The sequence below is a fragment of the Plectropomus leopardus genome, chromosome 1 (assembly GCF_026936395.1).
Source record: "Plectropomus leopardus strain MGB_pleo_1.0 chromosome 1, ASM2693639v1, whole genome shotgun sequence".
NCBI classification, from domain to species: domain Eukaryota; kingdom Metazoa; phylum Chordata; class Actinopteri; order Perciformes; family Serranidae; genus Plectropomus; species Plectropomus leopardus.
Window position 1 is genome coordinate 17524999 of NC_142176.1, and position 18210 is coordinate 17543208.

The 18210-nt window shown below is 42.1% G+C and overlaps 1 protein-coding gene across 8 annotated transcripts in view; it reads right to left on the reverse strand.

The window, feature by feature from the left end:
- cbfa2t3 (CBFA2/RUNX1 partner transcriptional co-repressor 3) overlaps nt 1-18210 on the reverse strand; it is a 52040-nt gene that overhangs the window by 9569 nt on the left and 24261 nt on the right. For 4 of the 8 annotated variants that reach the window (XM_088076730.1, XM_088076727.1, XM_042493451.2 and 1 more), the window contains 9 exons: nt 13860-14015; nt 11275-11516; nt 10361-10450; nt 9390-9571; nt 6698-6981; nt 5186-5271; nt 2954-3248; nt 1411-1479; nt 650-703 (listed from right to left, as the gene is read on the reverse strand). In XM_088076730.1, the coding sequence (XP_087932856.1) occupies nt 650-703; nt 1411-1479; nt 2954-3248; nt 5186-5271; nt 6698-6981; nt 9390-9571; nt 10361-10450; nt 11275-11516; nt 13860-14015 (1458 nt within the window). Of the gene's footprint in view, nt 1-649; nt 704-1410; nt 1480-2953; nt 3249-5185; nt 5272-6697; nt 6982-9389; nt 9572-10360; nt 10451-11274; nt 11517-13584; nt 13714-13859; nt 14016-18210 lie in introns of those variants that run through there. The other 4 variants (XM_088076756.1, XM_088076739.1, XM_042493459.2 and 1 more) reach the window with 4 other exon arrangements.

An 18210-nucleotide genomic window follows, 5' to 3' on the forward strand; every position in this document is an offset into this window, starting at 1 on the left:
CACATGGCTGTGTCTGTGTGTGCAAGTCTGAGCTTAATTCTCGTGCTCATATGCTAAAAAGTTAGCATTCTGTCAATCCTGTCAACATAAAGTCACACTCAGACACATGCCTTAATGCTTTGCTTCAACCTCCTCTACCTTTATCCTTCATTTCAGCTATTTTTTCTTCTTCTTCTTACACCCCTCCTCCTCCTCCTCTTTCTTCTCTCCTTTGCAAAACACTATCTGCATTATCCCGAGCTTCTCAATTATCTGGCCTAATGCATGCACCACTAAGATTAGTTTGCAAATTTAATTAATTCTTATCAAGGAGACTGCATAGCAGATGCTGGGGCAATTAGCACTTAATGGAAAACACGGGGACAGCAATATTAACGTTTTAATTCCACAGGGATTTGGCAAGTCCCTGAGACGTGTTATTTCTGTCTGCTTTTTCACACTTCAGATCTTATTTTTTCAAAAGCACTGCAGTCTCTCAACCTGAACCAGACCAGAGAATACGTGTCTGGTTTTAATTAAAGGCAAGAGGTGCTGCAGCTACATCAGGCAGAGTACCTGGCTGCTGAAACAGAGGTGACACACACACACACACACACATATAGACACACGTATTAGAGGTGAGATGTTGGGAGTGAGATATGTTACTCACCCTGCCTGTTTTGGAGGTGCTTTAGTGCTGGGGAGAGCGGGATGCTTGTAGTACCTGTATGAAAAACAACTGCAATTAAAAGAGCTTTTTTTCCTGCTGGTGAAAATGCAGCACAGTGTTTTGCCAACAGCAGCAGCATCTTTCCTCCGCAGGGTATTGGACTATGACTGCAACATAATAGTGCTGGGACTGGGGCGGAACAAGGGCGGAGCCAGATGACTCCTGGGATGGGCTTTATCTAACATGCAGTATACAAGAAGGCCCATGCCATGCAACACTCCCACCTGCTTCCCTTTGGCCACACACTGAGCCAAAATAAAAGAGATTCTTTTGTCTAAATGTCTGTATTTGATTCACTTCAGTAATAAGTTTGTGTACTGTGCATGAGGCTAGAAAACAATCGCAATGAAAAAAGGTATAAAATCTTGAGAGTGTGTGTTTGTCAGGTCTATGGAGGCCAGTTAAGCTCCGACCTGTGCTGCTGCGGCCTGCCTTGGGCCAGGTGACTGCATTTTCACTGCAGCTTTAACTGCAGTGGCCTTTCATAGTGGTGACAGATGGAGGGCATTTAGCCCTAATGACACAGAGGGCCTCCAATCCTCTGCCCTGATGAACCTGCGGCTGTAAGGCCTCTGCTCTGTCTGTCTCTGTGGCCAGGGTGAGGGCCGTGAAGACTGATGATGTGTGTGTATGTGTGTTGTGTTAGTCTGTGTGAGGTCAATCATGAAGACAATAGAGAGAAGAGGATGCCTGGGTCTTACCAGCTTTCCTCCAGATTTCTTCTGGCAGGTATCCTGAGGGAGGCCTGTGTAAGAAGTCTCTGTGGATCTCTGTAACACACAAGCAGGCACACACTCAGTAACACACCAGAGGTGGGAACAAGTCATTGTTTTGCAAGTTACAAGTTACTTCCAACTCAACACAGACAAGTATACGTATGTATTAATTAAAAAAAAAAAATCTTTATCTCTACCTCATTATCATCTGTCATTTTTTAAAGTGTTCTTGCGTCTGATCTTTTGTTTAATTGTACCTTAATTTCTGTCTGGCCTTAGTTCAGCATTATTGTTTGGCTTCTGTCTTATATTGCCTTTGAGGTATCTTGCCTCAGCTTTGCTTTGTTTTTCAAAGCACTTTGTGAACTCTGTTTATAAAGGTGCTATATAAACAAAGCTATTATCATAAGTCCTGAATCAGAGCAATAGCATCAGAGTAATAATACATTCAATTTTCAAAAATTATGATTGCATCTCCATCTGTAATTTTTGACCCACATGTTTTGCATAGTACAATTCTATTTTGTTGACTGCCGCATAGTTTTTGTATGCAGTTATCTTTGATGTCATTTTTTTCCCTACTGGCGCTCAGCAACAAAACTTTAGTTTTTCATGTTTCTCTTCTGTGATTTGACTGTATGCTGTCTGACTGGTTCAACAAAGTGGATCATCTGAGGATTTAAGATTTGACTTTTTGGGAATAAACAGCATTAGTTGATTCAGGAAATAATTAATTTGTGGCACACTTCATAAATTACACACTTTTTAATCTCTGGTCTTGAGGAAAGGTGTCAATTATTTTCAAGTCAAATTGCTTAAATCCAAGTGAAGTCAGGAGTCATTGGTGTTAAAGTCAAAGTCCAGTTGCAAAACTATTTTTGATTTTGTCAAGTTGAATCTAAAGTAATTAAACTTTTGACTTCCTCTTACGTGCTCATTTCAGCTAATCTTTATGAACAGATATCTGAATTTGAATGCAGATACAAAAAGGTAATATAAATCTAACTCATTTTTAGAATAAAGCTGATGGGTTTTTGGCATTTCGGCCAGTGTGTTCCACCTCTCTACACAGGCTGTTTACCTGCCACTCAAATGGGATTGGTTGATACTACTCAGACTACACACGGAAACCAGAATGCTTCCAAAACCAAACCTTGTCCGATTGCCTACAGTTTCTGCAAATATTTGTTTATAGAGATGTGTGTGGCAACATCAGTGAATGAGCTGTCAACAACTTTTTCAACCATTTCTCAGAAGGAATTGGACTAAGACAGTAAGAAGTGAATACAAATCTTAATTATGAATGAACATGCCGGCAGCATTAGGATGCAATCAGCTGGTTCCCGGATGATGCAACTAGATATGTATGAGCTAAAAATTGTGAAATTTTCAGAAAATATGATAACCTAACTGACTTTTTATGTCTTAATTGAGATATTTTTTTGAGGAATTTTCAGCACTTTAAATAAGCCCTACCTTGCTGTGAGTGTTTTGCTTTGCCATTCAGACCCTGTGTGTGTTCGTCTACCTGTCTGTCTGCCTGTCTGCCTTTCAGCAGCCGAGGAAGTTCCTATGGGCAGTGACTCGCTGCTGCTAGCTGTGTTGGAGGAGGAGTTGTGGAGAGGAGTAGGAGGAGGAAGAGGAGGAGGAGGAGGAGGAGGAAGGCAGTGCTGTCCGTTGCTCCCACCTTTTTTCATCTCCTCCACGTCGCTGTAGCGCCGAATCCAGTGATTCATCTCCTCGCGGTCGGCCTCCTGGCAGCGGCGCAGCACCGTCAGAGAGCGGCGCGTCTTCTCCACCATGTCCATGATGCAGTTCAGGAGCTGCAGCGGGACAGGATCGAGGAGGAATTAGAACATTTACTTATCGTGATAAATTAGACCCTTGAACCCTGAGCAAATTGCCTTGATTTCCTTCAAAAACATCAAATAGAAGGCAATGCGCAGTTTAAGAAGAAATTACCCCCCAAAACTGAGTAAAAAGTACAAGAAAATTACCTAAAAATTTGATTAAAAAAATTTACAAAGCAACAACAACAAACCTGATTAAAACAAGGATATGAGCTGGAAAAGATGCCTAAAATGTATAATAATTCTGTAACATAATGTTAAATATTTAATCATGAAAATTATAAGTATAGCTTTTGTCTAGTTTTTCTGTTTTCTTTTTCTCATAGACATTTTCCAATAACCTTTTGAAATTATTTTCTAAATCAACTAATGTCTTGCCATTTGCCTCACTGCCTTGTTTCCCATTTAAAAAAACCCCCAAAAAAACAACAACAATGAACTCAAAGGCTTAAATAATTGTGAACGGTGTCTGAAAGCAGCGTAAGAAAAGTGATGTTGCACCAGCTTTCAAAGGGTTAACAGAAGAAGTCCAATAGTGCTCTACAAAAATGCAAATCTATCTCCCAAACACATACCCAGAACTAAAGGAAAACAGCTAAAACTTCATCATGTAGTAGAGTTTTGATACATTTATAAACAACTCCACGGGTCATAGCAACAAAGCCACTTTAAAAGGAAAGAGTTCATTCTGGAGTAAATAAAGCTGTAAATCTAGACACTATTTTAATCCGTCACAAAACACATACCACCTAGCAGACACGCTTGTTTGTCTGTGATTCCCGTCTCTGCTATCTGTTCATGGATTGTGTGCTCGTCAGTGAATTTCAATGTCTAAGAGCATTACAACAACGATAATGTAACAGCTGGACTGCTGATGAAAAAGTTGAGCCAATTCCTTCCACCCTTCTGCTCCGTTCCCTGCCAACTCAACAGATTTCCTCTCTTTTCTCTCCTTCCCCCCCTCCGTTGTAAACAGTGTCACTTTTTTTCCACGGTGCCCTGTGTTTTCCAGACCCGGCCTGGCCTGCTAAATGGGTTTAGCATGGCTGACATTCAATCCATATCATTATTCCCATTCATCTTTCCCTCTCTGTGTGTCTGCCTCCTTTCCTCTGTCTCTCTCCGCTCCCTCCCTCCCCTCTGAGTTAGCTATATTTATTTCAGTGAAGTGTTTCTAATTTGGCAGGGGTCCAGGCCTGGCCGGTTCTCTCCATGACTGCAGCTCTTGTCTCAGCTGCTCTCCCCAGCTGGAGCTGCGCTCTGCTGGGTCCTGAGCTCCATCTGGGGCCCTGTTTCTGTTTGTGTGTTTGTGTTTGTGTGTGTGTGTCTATTGAACATGATTTTGTCTTCATGGAGTTGGATGCCAGGAAGCCTGATAGGTGTCTGTCTGTTGTTAATTCACCACACTGACACAGCCCTTCTATGGTCAGCTGTCCGTCAAATGCACACTCAGATGGGGCAGAAGCATTTCTGTCCGTCAGCAGTTCCTGTCCTGCTAACATTAACATTAATAGCCTGTTGGCATCTTAGGTCTTTTTTTTCACCGCTTCATGATGTTTATGAATGAATAGCTGGTTGACATTAACCCTATAAAACCTTAGCAAATTGATTTGATTTCTTTCAAAAACACGGGGAGACGGCAACATCAACTTAACAAGACATGGCCCAAAAATTGGCAAAAAAAAAGAAAAGAAAAAGTTACAAGAGAATAACCTGAAAATAAGCACACAAAAAAATAAAACATGAAAACAAACAAGAAAATTACATTAAAAAAGTGCTAAAAAATTATATACATATATATATAATTTTCTAATAATCCTCCTCTCTTGTTTAAAACAAATTTTTAGGTAATTCATTTGTCACCTTTTACTAATTTCTTGCATAAACATGGCCACCATGCTTATACGTACATTATCTAGGTGCTTCCATTCCTCTGCCCACTCTCGATCTGTAAGACGGTGGTCGATCACCTCTTCTTGGCGGGCTCCATGCACTGCTAAAAGACAAACAGATGGTCCAGATTCAGCACATATACAGTAGGTACACTGTATGACTGACTCCAAGCAGCAAAATACTCCTCTAGTCCAGGATGGATACTTAACTCCCTGTGAACAGGTAGGTCAGGTGATGCTTTTTTACCCTTTACTTAAAATAATATGCAGGGACAAGACTTATAAACAATACATACACACAAAAACCATGCATACCTCACGCATCCTTTTGACCAAGTTTACATATGGTTTTGGCTAAGATAGCTGAAGGTAACATTAAGGTGAGAGATATAATCTTATAATAAAACATTATTTTCAGGTTGTTTGCAAACTACATTGGTCTTGCTAGAATTTTTGCCTGCTGCACAGCATTCTGTGAAATGTCAATCAAAGGTACATTTATAAACTTTAATTGAATTATTTAGAATGTTTCTTTCTTTTTATTTATATTTGAGCCATAATCTCCCTGTTAATATTTGTTTAATTCGATCATGAATTGAGTTGCATTTTGTAAAGTCAGTTCCAATCATTGATCATCCTTCTGACCGTCAATAATCATAATGTTTGAGATGTTAACATGCTGACGCTTTGCAGAAACATGATTAAATAGTGATACGGACAATACAAAAAGTTACAGCTGTGCTTTGTTGGAGCGTGTCGATATGCAAACAGATGTTTAAAGGTGTTTCTACATCTATTTATGGCAAACCGTGGGTGGAATTGAAGCTTGTGTATGTGCACTCAGCTCCACGATGATTGGGATTTATAAAACAAACTCAAGCATACTTGCCGCTTTATAAATCTGACCTAAAGAATGTGTATGCACATTTCTTTCTTTGTAAATACACACAGTTTTTCAGTTTACATTTATTAATGGATGCAAAACATCTGAGGGTAGCTGCATAAACTTTGCTCAGATTCACGACTAAAAGGCTATTTCAGTTCACTTACTATTAGTTGCTTTGCATGTGTATGTCCATGTTTATAGTTTGTGTCTGTGGGGTGGATGACAGTTCTTGTAGTTGTTGGGATGGATATTTCCCTTCTCTTTTTTTTATTATCATCTTAGTACTAATTTTAATGTTTTGTATTTTATTACTGCAATCATCCAGTTAATTATCAAAGGTTTATTTCAGACAAAATGACTGGTGGCACGCTCTAATGTGCCTGTGCTGTAGCCTCGTGTCTAATCAGTGAGACACTTTGGCTGAGAATTCATCTCTTTCCTTTTGGGAAAGCAGGCGGGAGTCATATATGGTGGCCACAGTTGGAGCATATAGGCATGTATGGATGTGGTCTTTATATAGACACACTGCCATAAGGATTATCACACAGGACTGACAACTGGCCTTTGTTCTCTGCATACACCCCACTTACATATACACCATATAACTATAGATGTATCTGACCCCGTGACTGCAGCTGTCCTACCTGTCTGCCGGTGCCTGTCTCGGGCGTCACGGTGCTCATTATGTCTGTAAGCGTCTCTGTATTGGTGTGCCAGGGCCATGTCTTCTAAGCGATAGTGTTGGGGTCCCACTTGGGGGTTTGGTGGGTGGGGCAGGCCGTTGGGAGGGTGCGTGGTGAGGCCGTTGGGAGGCGGATGAGCAGGGAGACCTGTGCTGGGGCTAAAGCGTTGACTGGGGCTGATGGTGCAGGGCCTTTTAGCCATGTGCTCTGGGTGCAACCCATCTCTCTCTGAGCTGTCTTTGGTCCTGTAGAGGAGGACAGGGGAGTCAGTCAAACATGACCGAATGTTGAAATAATCAAAAATATTACATGGTATTTAGCATGGCTTACCAAGATACTTTTTAATATAGTGACTATAATATGTACAGTATTTTGTGACAGTTATTAAAAACAAGTAGCGTCCAACCACACTACTGTGCTGACAAACATATGACATATCCAGAATTTAAGAACATGGGATAAGAGCTAAAAAGTCTGGATACAGACTAAGGCCTGCAGCATTTTTCCAGCAGTGGGATGTGTGGTATATTATGATACACAACAAAACGCATCTTTGTTGTTCAATCCAGTGTTTATTCACAAATATGCAATGTCCTTGCACAGCAAAACATTTCATAAGCTCTATTTCCACAACCACATTCACCATTTTTCCACAAATGTCCACCCAAGAATCGATTCAGCTGCTTCAGATAAACTCTGGATGACTCAGAAATTGTTTTGATGCTCACATGACTGTCCTCATTTACAAAAACTTTGCCACGACATCGCTCATTTCTTAACTCAGTTTTACTCAGAAACAGATTTTTGACACCACGTTATGTCTGAAGGGATAGCTTGTGCGGCTGACTTAATCATTCTCCAGCTAGTCCATCAATGGCCTCGCCAGACCACAATGAGTAATGCAAAAACTGTGGGGTGGCTTTGCCAGGCTAAATATGCAGTGCCAGTGTATTACTTCATAGCTCAGGAAAACATGCCCCGGCAAAGAACCGAATGCCCTGAAAATCAGATGAAGGGGCAAAAAAATTGCCTACTGTAAAAACATGCAAAACACATAGAAAGATGTGATTTATTCTACGATATCTGATTGTTGTGTCTGTGTTTACAACAAATTGTCATAACAGTTTATATTCAAAGATTACATTAGTATTGTGGACCATACCTGTTTGAAAAGTTTCTAGCGAGGAACACAAACTTGTTTTTCAACAACGTCCACATTGTGCATGTAAACACACGCACTCACGCACATGTATCGCTGCTGAGAGCTGGTTGTTGTTCAGTTACAGTGTGACAGTGTTCCACCAAAGCTTTCGCACAGCTGTACACCATATGTATCAAACCAAGCCAAGTCCAACTGTACACTCGGCGTCTCAAGCGCTTAATCTGTATATATCCCTCAGCCGACTCTTAGATTGCAAATATTTCTCCCTCTCCCTCCCACCCTGCTCTCGGGCTTAAGGGGCAATATGGGCTGGATGCTGTGTGTTTGGCAGATGTTTAGTGACACTCATTTGTGTCTGTGCACTTTAAGTGAGTGCGTGTGTGTGTGTGTGCGTGTGTGAGAGAGAGAGACAGAGAGAGAGAGAGAGAGAGAGAGAGGTTGCGTTTTCCAGCCATCTGGACAGTTAAAATGGGAGTGTTGATATTAATCTGTTTAGCTGGATGGCAACAGCCGGGCATTCGGATGCAAATCACTCTTTATCATCCCTCAGATCAAAGGGGAATAAATATAACGCTGTCCATGTAGATGATGTGTGTTTATGTGTGAGGTTATATATTTGTTTAAGTCGGCTCTACTCATACACATGCCTAACTCCAGTATCTGACAACTCAGAGGAACAGCTGGCGCGACGTAGGCCCTGCCCCAGCCTGAACCAACCTCCCCCTCCTCCAGCTAGCCCCTCCTGCTGTGTATAAGCCACAGGTCAGGAGGCGGAGGTGTGCGGATTACAGTGGGATTGCACGTTCAGCTCCAACCCCTAGTCCCATCCGCAACCACCACCGCCCACCTCCCCACACCCCGCTCAGGATGTGCTCAGTGTTACGGTCAGCACATCACCATCTGGACACATCGCTGACATATGGACAGCTGCTGGGAGCCCGCAGGTCAGGCAGTCGGAGAGAGTGAGAGAGAGAGAGAGAGGGAAGCGAGGTGAAGAAGTGATCACAAAAGACGGACGCTGCCAATAAGAGAAGAAAGGGAGGCAGAAAAGGGAAATGCCAGCTAATTCTGTCATCTTCTTAGCTGAACAAAGCAGACCACTGGGGAGAAATGTGGGACAATTTCAAACCATAGCTCACTGTTGGTCTTTCTTTTTGTCTTTGGGTTGTGCTGAGGACATTTACTGTACTTCACCCCCTCTTCTCCTCTCTGTCCCTCTCTCTTTTGCTTCTCAGACGCTCTCTTTCTTTTCCTACAGTGCATTTATCTCACCCCTCCCTCCCAGACAGCTGGCACAGCCAGCCTGGCATCGGGGCTGTCCAGACTTCCGCCTCCCGCACAGAGGATTTATAGCCTCCCCTTGTCGCTTGGCATTCTGAAATACCCTGAAATAATTCATATATAACAGCGTGTGTGTGTGAGTCTGCCAATGAAGGCGGCCCCTAAAGTCTGTCTGTATATGTTTTCTCGTGTTTAATGGAGATATGCTACCTGTCAGGGGTCCTTCTCTTGCCGTGCTCGTTCATCTCCAGCATGATCTCGGAGGAGTCGAGGGGTGAGCTGGCGTTGGCGTCCAAGAGAAGCTGCTCGTGTTGGGCCAGATACTGAGCTGGAGTCTGCTTGGCCAACCTGGCACAATGAAGCAGCTCTCTCTGCAGCAGGGGCAGGTTTGCCTTAAATGTAAAAGAGAGGAGAGACAGACATCTCTGGATTAGGAATGAAATAAACTGTTGTAGGAAGGATATAGATTTACTGAGCCGATGCAAATGTAAGAGCGTTAAGTGGACGAGAGGTGAGCATGAAACTCATAGTGGAACAATGGATAGATGGGGTGAAAGTGAAATAATGCCAGATTATGGAGAGAGAGAAAAGAGAAAGTGATAGATGAAGAGACTGGATGAGATAAGACAGGTCCCCTGACACCTTCCTCTGCCATGTGTCTCCCTCTCTCTCTCTCTCCAGGGTGTGCTGATGTGTATAGCTATTGTGTGTGTGTGTGTCAGCGCTGTCAAATAGCTCTCTCAGACCTGTCTGCTTGATATAACACAGCCATTGCTGCAATGTCCCAGATGTGGAGGATCATCGCACGCCAGGAGGTCTGACACACTCACACACAATACTTTTAACCGACATTCAAAAATGGACATTAATTCTTAAACACTGTAGGTATCCACTCTCCGTGAAACCTTTCTGTATGGGGGCAGAAAATGAAGGAGCACAGAGTATCTGCGCGCACACACACACACACACACACACACAAACACACACACACACACACACACACACACACACACACACACACACACACACACACACACACACACACACACACACACACACACACACACAAACACACCATCCTGAATACAGGCCATATGGACAGCAGCGGTAAACTCTGAGAATGTCAGTTTTAGACATCAGGCTTGATTTATCTCACATTAAATCTGTGCACAAGCATTTACCTTCAGGAAGGGGATGACGAATGGCCTCAGAGGGAAGTTGGTGGCCTCGTGAAGTTTGGAGTGAAACTCTTCGATGGTGAGAGTGGAATTCTGCCCAAGAAAATAGGGAGAGTTAGACAGAGTGGACACAAGAGACAAACATTTTTAACACTCTCCTGCAGAGCCGGCAAAGCCGAAACAGGTGATATTTTCTTATTTTGTTCACACAAGATCCATGTCTTATGTAAACATTATAATATGTTGTGTGTACAACCTACTGTGTTTTAAAATACATCAACTTTGAGGACTTCAGGGGCATCCAATTTTTGTATAAGACAAATTTACAATATGTACATTTCAATTTTATTCCTAATCTAAGAAAAAAATCTCTCAGTGGACCTACTGATGAGATCTTTAGGTCGACTGAGGACCATTTATTGAGAATTTTAATATCCCATCAATCATTCCTCTAGATTAACCAAAACAGTTTACCGTCCTGTTTTCCAGTAATGCATGTATAATCTGTCCTTCTTAAATTGGCACAGAAGTATGCTCGTGCCTCTGTAACCACTCTGTTTATCCCATTTACTCTGTAAAATGACAATGTTTCATTCCTTGATGGGTCCCCCCACCACCAACCAATTTTCTCTTTTCTCTTCTCTTTTCACTTGTTTTTGTCTATTTGACAACTTATGAGTAGTTACAGTAAAGAAAACAAATAGTCCTTATTGTCTTGTTTTTACAAATAAAAGTAGTTGTTAAAATATTTTCACAGTATGTAAAATACTAACGCACGAATTTACTGTATGCTATCATTAAGCAAATAAGTAGACACAAACTTAGAGGAAAAAGAACTGCTGAATCAATGAAATGTTAAGTAGAGTCATTGGAAAAAATCATCATATTAATTCCACAAGAATACAATCACAGCTTACCACCAGCCCAAGCACAAGGCTGCGCACTCTCTCCCCAATCTCTGGCGATATGTCGTTGCCAAACTGCTGCAGCGTGGTCAGGAAGCGCTTCAGTTTACAGAGCTGCCGGGCACCACAAGCCGGCGGGAGCTGCTGGTTGGAGAGCGAGGCCGTCGACGACATGGCCGGCCCATTACTGAAGCCGTTGGGAGTGGAAGGAGCACCGTTCAGTGATGTAGGAGAGTGGCTGCTCCCATTCAGCACTGCAGATAAACAGACAGAAGGAAGAGACAACGTGAACTGGGTCAGTAGTTTTGGAGAAGCCTGGGGAGCATCTGACAGATCTGGGGGCTTGAAAAGGACAGAAGCATTTCTATGCTGCTGATAGAGAAGTGTGTGGTTTAGATTAAATAGACGTAAAGCACATAATAGACCTAAATTTGACTCCACGCCTGCAGTATGTGATGCACATGGTGACTTTAGTTGTGCAAGTTTGACTGAGCGCTGTGAGTGTGCGTTTGCAGTAACTTCAGCTGTCTCACAACTGGTACCAGTTGACCCCCTCCATCTCCCCCTGTATCAGCCTATTCCACCCAGCTCCTCACTCACTCACTAGGACACAACTATAAGAGGAACTTGTTAAAGAGGTGCCAAAAATAGTCCTGTGGCCTGTGTTACTTTTATTCCAATAGCAGGTGTGTAGCTAAATCTGGTGTTACACATGTCCACCAGCTGAGAGTAGATTTGCAGCTTTAAGGTTCAGAATAGACTCGGCGTTCATACAGATATATAATCACTCCCATATTCCTCGTAATGCTGGCACAAACAAACTCACAGATAGCTCACAAGATTGACTTTTACCCTGTTTCATATCCGAGCCAGATGAAAATCATACATCTGATTTAAATATCAAAAAAGCTATTTTATTAGATGCTCTTTTTCTAACTCCTATTTTTTGTAAGTTTTTTAAACATACATTTATATGCATTACATGTGAATAACTAACAGTAGATGCTTGTGTTGTACGTCGCTTTGGATAAAAGCGTCTGCTAAATGAAATTGTAGAATTGTAGTAACAAAATGTGACATAGTTTTCTCTCAGATTAAGGAGACAGTGTATGAAACTTCTGTAATTTAATGGATTGCATTTTATTTTAACAGTATATGAAAGCCCTTACAGTGAGCACAGAATCCAAACTCTAGTTTCAAAACCGCTGGAGCAACTTAATCGATTCAAAATGTATTTACAGAACTCTGCAGAGAGCAATTGTGGGCTGTAACACTATACCTTGTACTTATATTTAAAAACAAGAAAATGCGCAGTTTAGTTGGTCAATAGTTCCTGCGTGGTTTCTCTCAGCCGCTTGAGAGTCATGTGGGTTGAGGGCCCTGAACACAAATGGACTAACCCATGTGATCCCGCCAGGCAGCACTTGTGTTCTGGTTTTAGAGAGAGGGAGAGGTGCAAGGAGAGAGCTCCACTGCTGACCGCCCGCCACAACAGGTGAAACAACATGGCCTGTCATTGCTATATAGGGAAGAAAGTAGTCTACACACCGCAACGGCCTGACCATCGCTGCTCCAACCAGCTGGTAAACAACGCAGACACACATGCACACACAATGCCACAGCCGCACTCACACATGCGCTCAAAGACACTTGTCCCACTAGCAAGGGCATTCTGTACACCAAAAGACACACACATACTCACACAGATAGATGCTTGTAGAGACACACACCTGACACTCCAACATTTGTTCACCAGAACAGGGAAGAAACACATATTTGGAATTTCTTTCCCTTTGCACAAGCATATAAAGTGTCCATGACAGTGATCTAAGAGGGACAAATGACCGTGTAATCCATTATGACTTGCAGTTGCAGAGGTGTATTCATTTGTGTAATTTATGAATGGGTGTATCATTAATTTTTAACCCATAGCAGGTCACACTGTAACAGTCAGCGACATGCTGCTGAATATGTAAATTTGACTTTTACTTTCAAAGCAAATTTAAAACAATTTTAAAAGTTTTTTCAGGCAGTTGATAGATGAGAATTGACAGGAAACAAATCAAGAAAGAGGCAGAGAATTACATTACATTACAAAGGTCTCTGACCAGAATAAAACCGTGGACATTGTGACCACAGTCGATGATATGCATCTTAACCTCTAGACCACTCGTTGCCTCGATTTAGTGCTGTTTTAACCTGGAAGCCAAATTGGCATTTGACCTAGAGATGACAAAATCTACGCTTAGACATGCATCTCAGCGATTTGCAACAAAGTAGATATGAATTCACATAACGATGGCTCTCATTTCCAGTGCTTACTGTGAAATGAAGAGTTCGAGCTGTTCCAGTGATGGGTCGACGGCTCAGCCCGCCTACCAGCTCACTGTTTTTCTCACACCTGCCTGGTTAACTGCTTGCTGACACGACGCTTCAGCACAAAAGGATCATCTTCAAGTCAAAGAAGACACATATCTCACAGCACATAACCTAAACAACTTGTGCAACTACATAGATTTAGGTTAATATTTTGAACAATATATGACTTAAGGTGTCATACATCTTAGAAAATAGTCCAATAAAGAAAGAGTCCTTACTTGATTTACTGGTAGCAGGTGTAAATGAAGCAGTGCGATTGGTTGCTTGGCTGACCGCCGGGGGTGGAGGAGGCATGGTGGGTGGGGTGGACCTGGGTTGGGCTTTTACATCCGCAGGTGAATCTGGCATTGTTCCAGCCTTCTGCACTCTGCTACCTGTGATTTGATAGGAGGCAAAAAAAAAAACAAAACACAGGCATGAAGATGGAGCTGCAGCTTGAAAAAAAACTTACACTTTTAAAGTGGAGACAGCACTGGAAAACACCTAAATCTGCAAAATTAAAAGAATGTACAAAGAAAAGGGCGTAGGTTTGATTTGAACAGGAGGAACACTGGGTTTTAGGGTGCTCCACCAGGAAATCTTAAGCATTTGTTTAATCAATTCTGGTGGATTTTAAAGCATCAATTTCAGTTTTTTTCTGTATAAAGTTATGGTGTAAATTTAGTTTTTAATTTTCTGAAAATAAAAGTCCCCTACCATACTCATATTTTTACTGTTGTGGAAAAATGCACACTCTAAATATTGAGAAAGACCCTGCTTATCCTTCAAAATCTACACCGATAGGCAAAAATCGTCCTAGATGAATAACAAGAGAAAAACAAACAAGAGAAAGTATCCATTTGGGATCTTTTTTTGGACTTTTATAACACTGACTGATAAACCAAGTAATTAAAGCCACAAAATAAGTAATATTGTCATATGTTGCATAGATATTCTTCCTAGTCATGAAATATTACTATGTCCTTTATACCAGTGGTTCCCAACTGGTGGGTAGCCATCCAAACGTGGGTTACGGGTCCATTCTGAATGGACCACAAGTGACTCATGAACACATCAGTTTTGTTAAAAACACACTTTATTTTGGAGTACAGTAAATTTCCAGCACAGAACTTTTATTTTGAAGGGGAGAATCTGTTTATTTCTGCATGTTGCATGTTTTATTCCTAAGCCAAAGTGTTATTTACATTTTGTAAAATAAAACTGAATATGTGGTCATTTATTGGTGGACCTTCAACTAATGACTAAGGAGCAATCTGAACACCATTAATGGATCAGTTGGGAACCACTACTTTACACAATAGTTTTTTTAAATCTGTATTTTTTGGTTCTTATGCCACTGATTTTACATGTATTCTAAGCAACACGAAATGTCTGTGCAACAATGTACTGTAGAAATGATGAAAGCGATGAAAATTCTTTTTTTTTATAAAAAAAAAAAAGTGGAGACAGCTGGTTAAGGAGCAGACCACTGACATTTTCACCTGGGAACCATTGATTGTTTCCTTAAACCAAAAGCTCCATAAAAAGAACCAAAACAAATCAATGCGGGAAGTGGAAATGAATTCAAACTTGTATTGTGTCTCTCCTGTTGGAGATTCATGGGCCTGGGAGACATACAGTAACACCTGCTCACTCGCTCAGCTGCTGCTGACTGAGAGCCCCCCCCCCCGTTCCCTCTCTCTCTCTCTCTCTCTCTTCTTCACACATACACACTCGATGTAGCTCTGACATCCCAATCAGTGCCCCTCCACTGTAACCTCCAACCCCCAGACACACACATTCACATGCACACACTCCTCCCCGCCTGTCCCCTCTCGTCCCCTAGTTCAGACAGCCGGCTTGACAGCCAGTGACAAGTGCAGCTGGATCTGCTGCTGTCCATCACTGTGCGGACTGGCTTTCAGCAGAGCTCCGTCCTGCTACCAGAAGCTTCACTGTCCTCTGCCAGACACCCTGCCAGCACCAAACAAGGCAAGGCCAGGCTGTGTAGTGTGAAGGGAATGGATGGTACAGCGAGGGGCATGAGAAGAAAACATGACACGGGGTGGATGTGTGTCACGACTGTTGCCTTACATTCTGTATTTGTGGCCTCCTGCAGTCTATACATACAATGTACCTTAACAAAAACACTCACAAACAGCATACAGAAGTCAGACTATATATATCAGCTGCAGGTATGTTATTTAGTGATGTATCTGTGGAGTGTTGTCTGTCTTTCTGTCTATGTGTCTGTCTGTCGGTGCAGCTGCTGGAACCAAATCTTTCTGCGATATAAACCTGAGCTGAGAGGTGTGATGACTTTTGCAGCCTGCGAGAAGATAGCTTTAGAGCATGTGTACAAGTGTGCTGGGAGTGCAGTAAGTGCAATGAAAAACAATGAAATCAATACTCAGCACGTTTTATATTAGCACAGAAATATTTGTACTTCTGCACTTGCTTGATAAGGACAGAGGGCCATTGTCTGTGCTCCAGCAAAGCAGATGTAAACTACTTTGCAGACTTTATGTAGCATTCATTGATCCTCAACAATCAACAACTCTCTTCTATCTGTTTTTTATTTTCACTCTTTCAGCTGTCTCTTAATGTATTACAGGAGAGAGAAATTATCTATTCTCTAAAATGTAGAACTCCAAAAAACAGCTGATGAAAGGCTTTACGCCATATTTCAAATCCTCATGTGCACAGACTTCATATGACAGGAAAAGGGGCTAGCAGACAGTTATTATCCCTTCCCATATGACATCAGACATCAAAATGATGTCAGAAAGACACTAGACTCTTACGTCAGGCAGAAGTTGAATTGTGGTTTGAATTAGAATCAGGCTATCAATATTTTTGAGTGTGAAACAGTGGTAGAATTCCATGTTGTGTGGATGTTAACGTCCTGACATTTTGAGGACACTGGGTTTTGCTCTCCATACCTTACAACAAAGTGTTGTTGTTCTACATCAAGATGATGTTGGCATGAGACATTTGGAAGACATTGGATTTAAGTAACAACACAGGTTAAAGCCAACAATATATCAATATCATATGTCGACAATATTCAACATCAAATTGACATTGCCATTCGACATCCTGACACTGAATTTTGTTCAGCCTACATCAAAACCTAAATTCAACCAAATATTAATGTCTGATGACATTGGTGGCTATCTGGGTTGTAATAATAATAATAAAAACAATACCTCCACCACTCTTGAGTTGAAGCAGCAAAAGGTATTTCATACATCTGAACACTGTTAATAGCCCTCTTTTACAAGTGCACAAGTATTGTAGTCACCAGCTAACATATTAAATCACTTTCAAATGATGTGTTTTTCATTTGCTCCTCTTGAGCCAACTTTGAACCCCGTGTTTTCCTCCACAACACCCCCTGCCTCAGTTGGTCTCAGTCCTTGGTGTTAACCTATTTCTGAGAGCTCATGTAGACGCGTTCAACAGCTGGTGTCTGTATTTAAAGAGTGCCGCTCTGGAGTGTGCTGTACGAGGGCCATTGACACAGTGATCCTCAAGAACACGAGGGGCACTCCGCTGTTTTCCCCATGCCAGACGCACTGAACATAAACACACAAGGTTGTAGATGGAGGCAGATGGGGAGGGCTGGTATAAATAGATGCCGCCATTCTCTTCTAAAGAACTCCTAAACACACAAACAGGCTCTCTGTGCTGCCGAATTGGGTGGCTGCTTCCTGAAGGGACGCAGCCATATGTTTCAGTGAACCTTCGCTTTGATCAAATTTACTGTGCCACTGTAGGCAATGTAGAACTTACAAGCAGTAGGCTATAAATCCTTATAAAAATATACACTGCTCAAGAGTATTTAGTCCCCATAATGATAAGAATGAATAAAAGCTGGGCCCACGTGTGATCAAAAGATTGGGAATGACAAAACTGTCTGTTTACAACAGAGCTATTTTTGTCACTTCTTCGAGAGGAGAAGAGTGGAGGATAAGAGGAGCGTCCGGTCTGTCTGTCTGCTCCCACCGTGGGATTATAGACAGCTGTTTAATCTGACCAGCTACAGGGACAGAGCACACACATATGCACCATGCTCTGGATTTCACTTTTAATACATTAGGAAGTCTGCTAGGTCTGCAACCCCATCTGTGGCCATCTGTGCTCCCATTGTGCTTTGTGCTGAAGGACGAAACACTCAGACTGAGAGAAGCAGAAAATGACAAGAGTCAAGTGAAAGCCCGATATGTCTCATATAGACGCTATAAGGAGTGACTTGTGTGTTGGAATTAGACGTCACTGATCAAGCTGCTGTTCTTGACGCCCTGGGAATGCAAACAGGTTACCAGGTAAAACAGACCTCCACGTCTGGACCAGACTCATGCTCCTGTCGGCAAGCTGCTCTATTTCCCCCATCTGGCTCTCTGAGAGAAGCCACTTTGGGATCAATACAGCTGAGAATAAATCTGCTCAGGATACAGACACGTTGCTGTTTATCCCAAATGCTCGCTCTTGAATATTAGGCTGAAAATAAAACAATACAGTCATTACGTACCTCTCTGCCGCCGTGTCTGTGTCTCTCTCTGTTTCTCCAACTCTCTGAACAGCTGT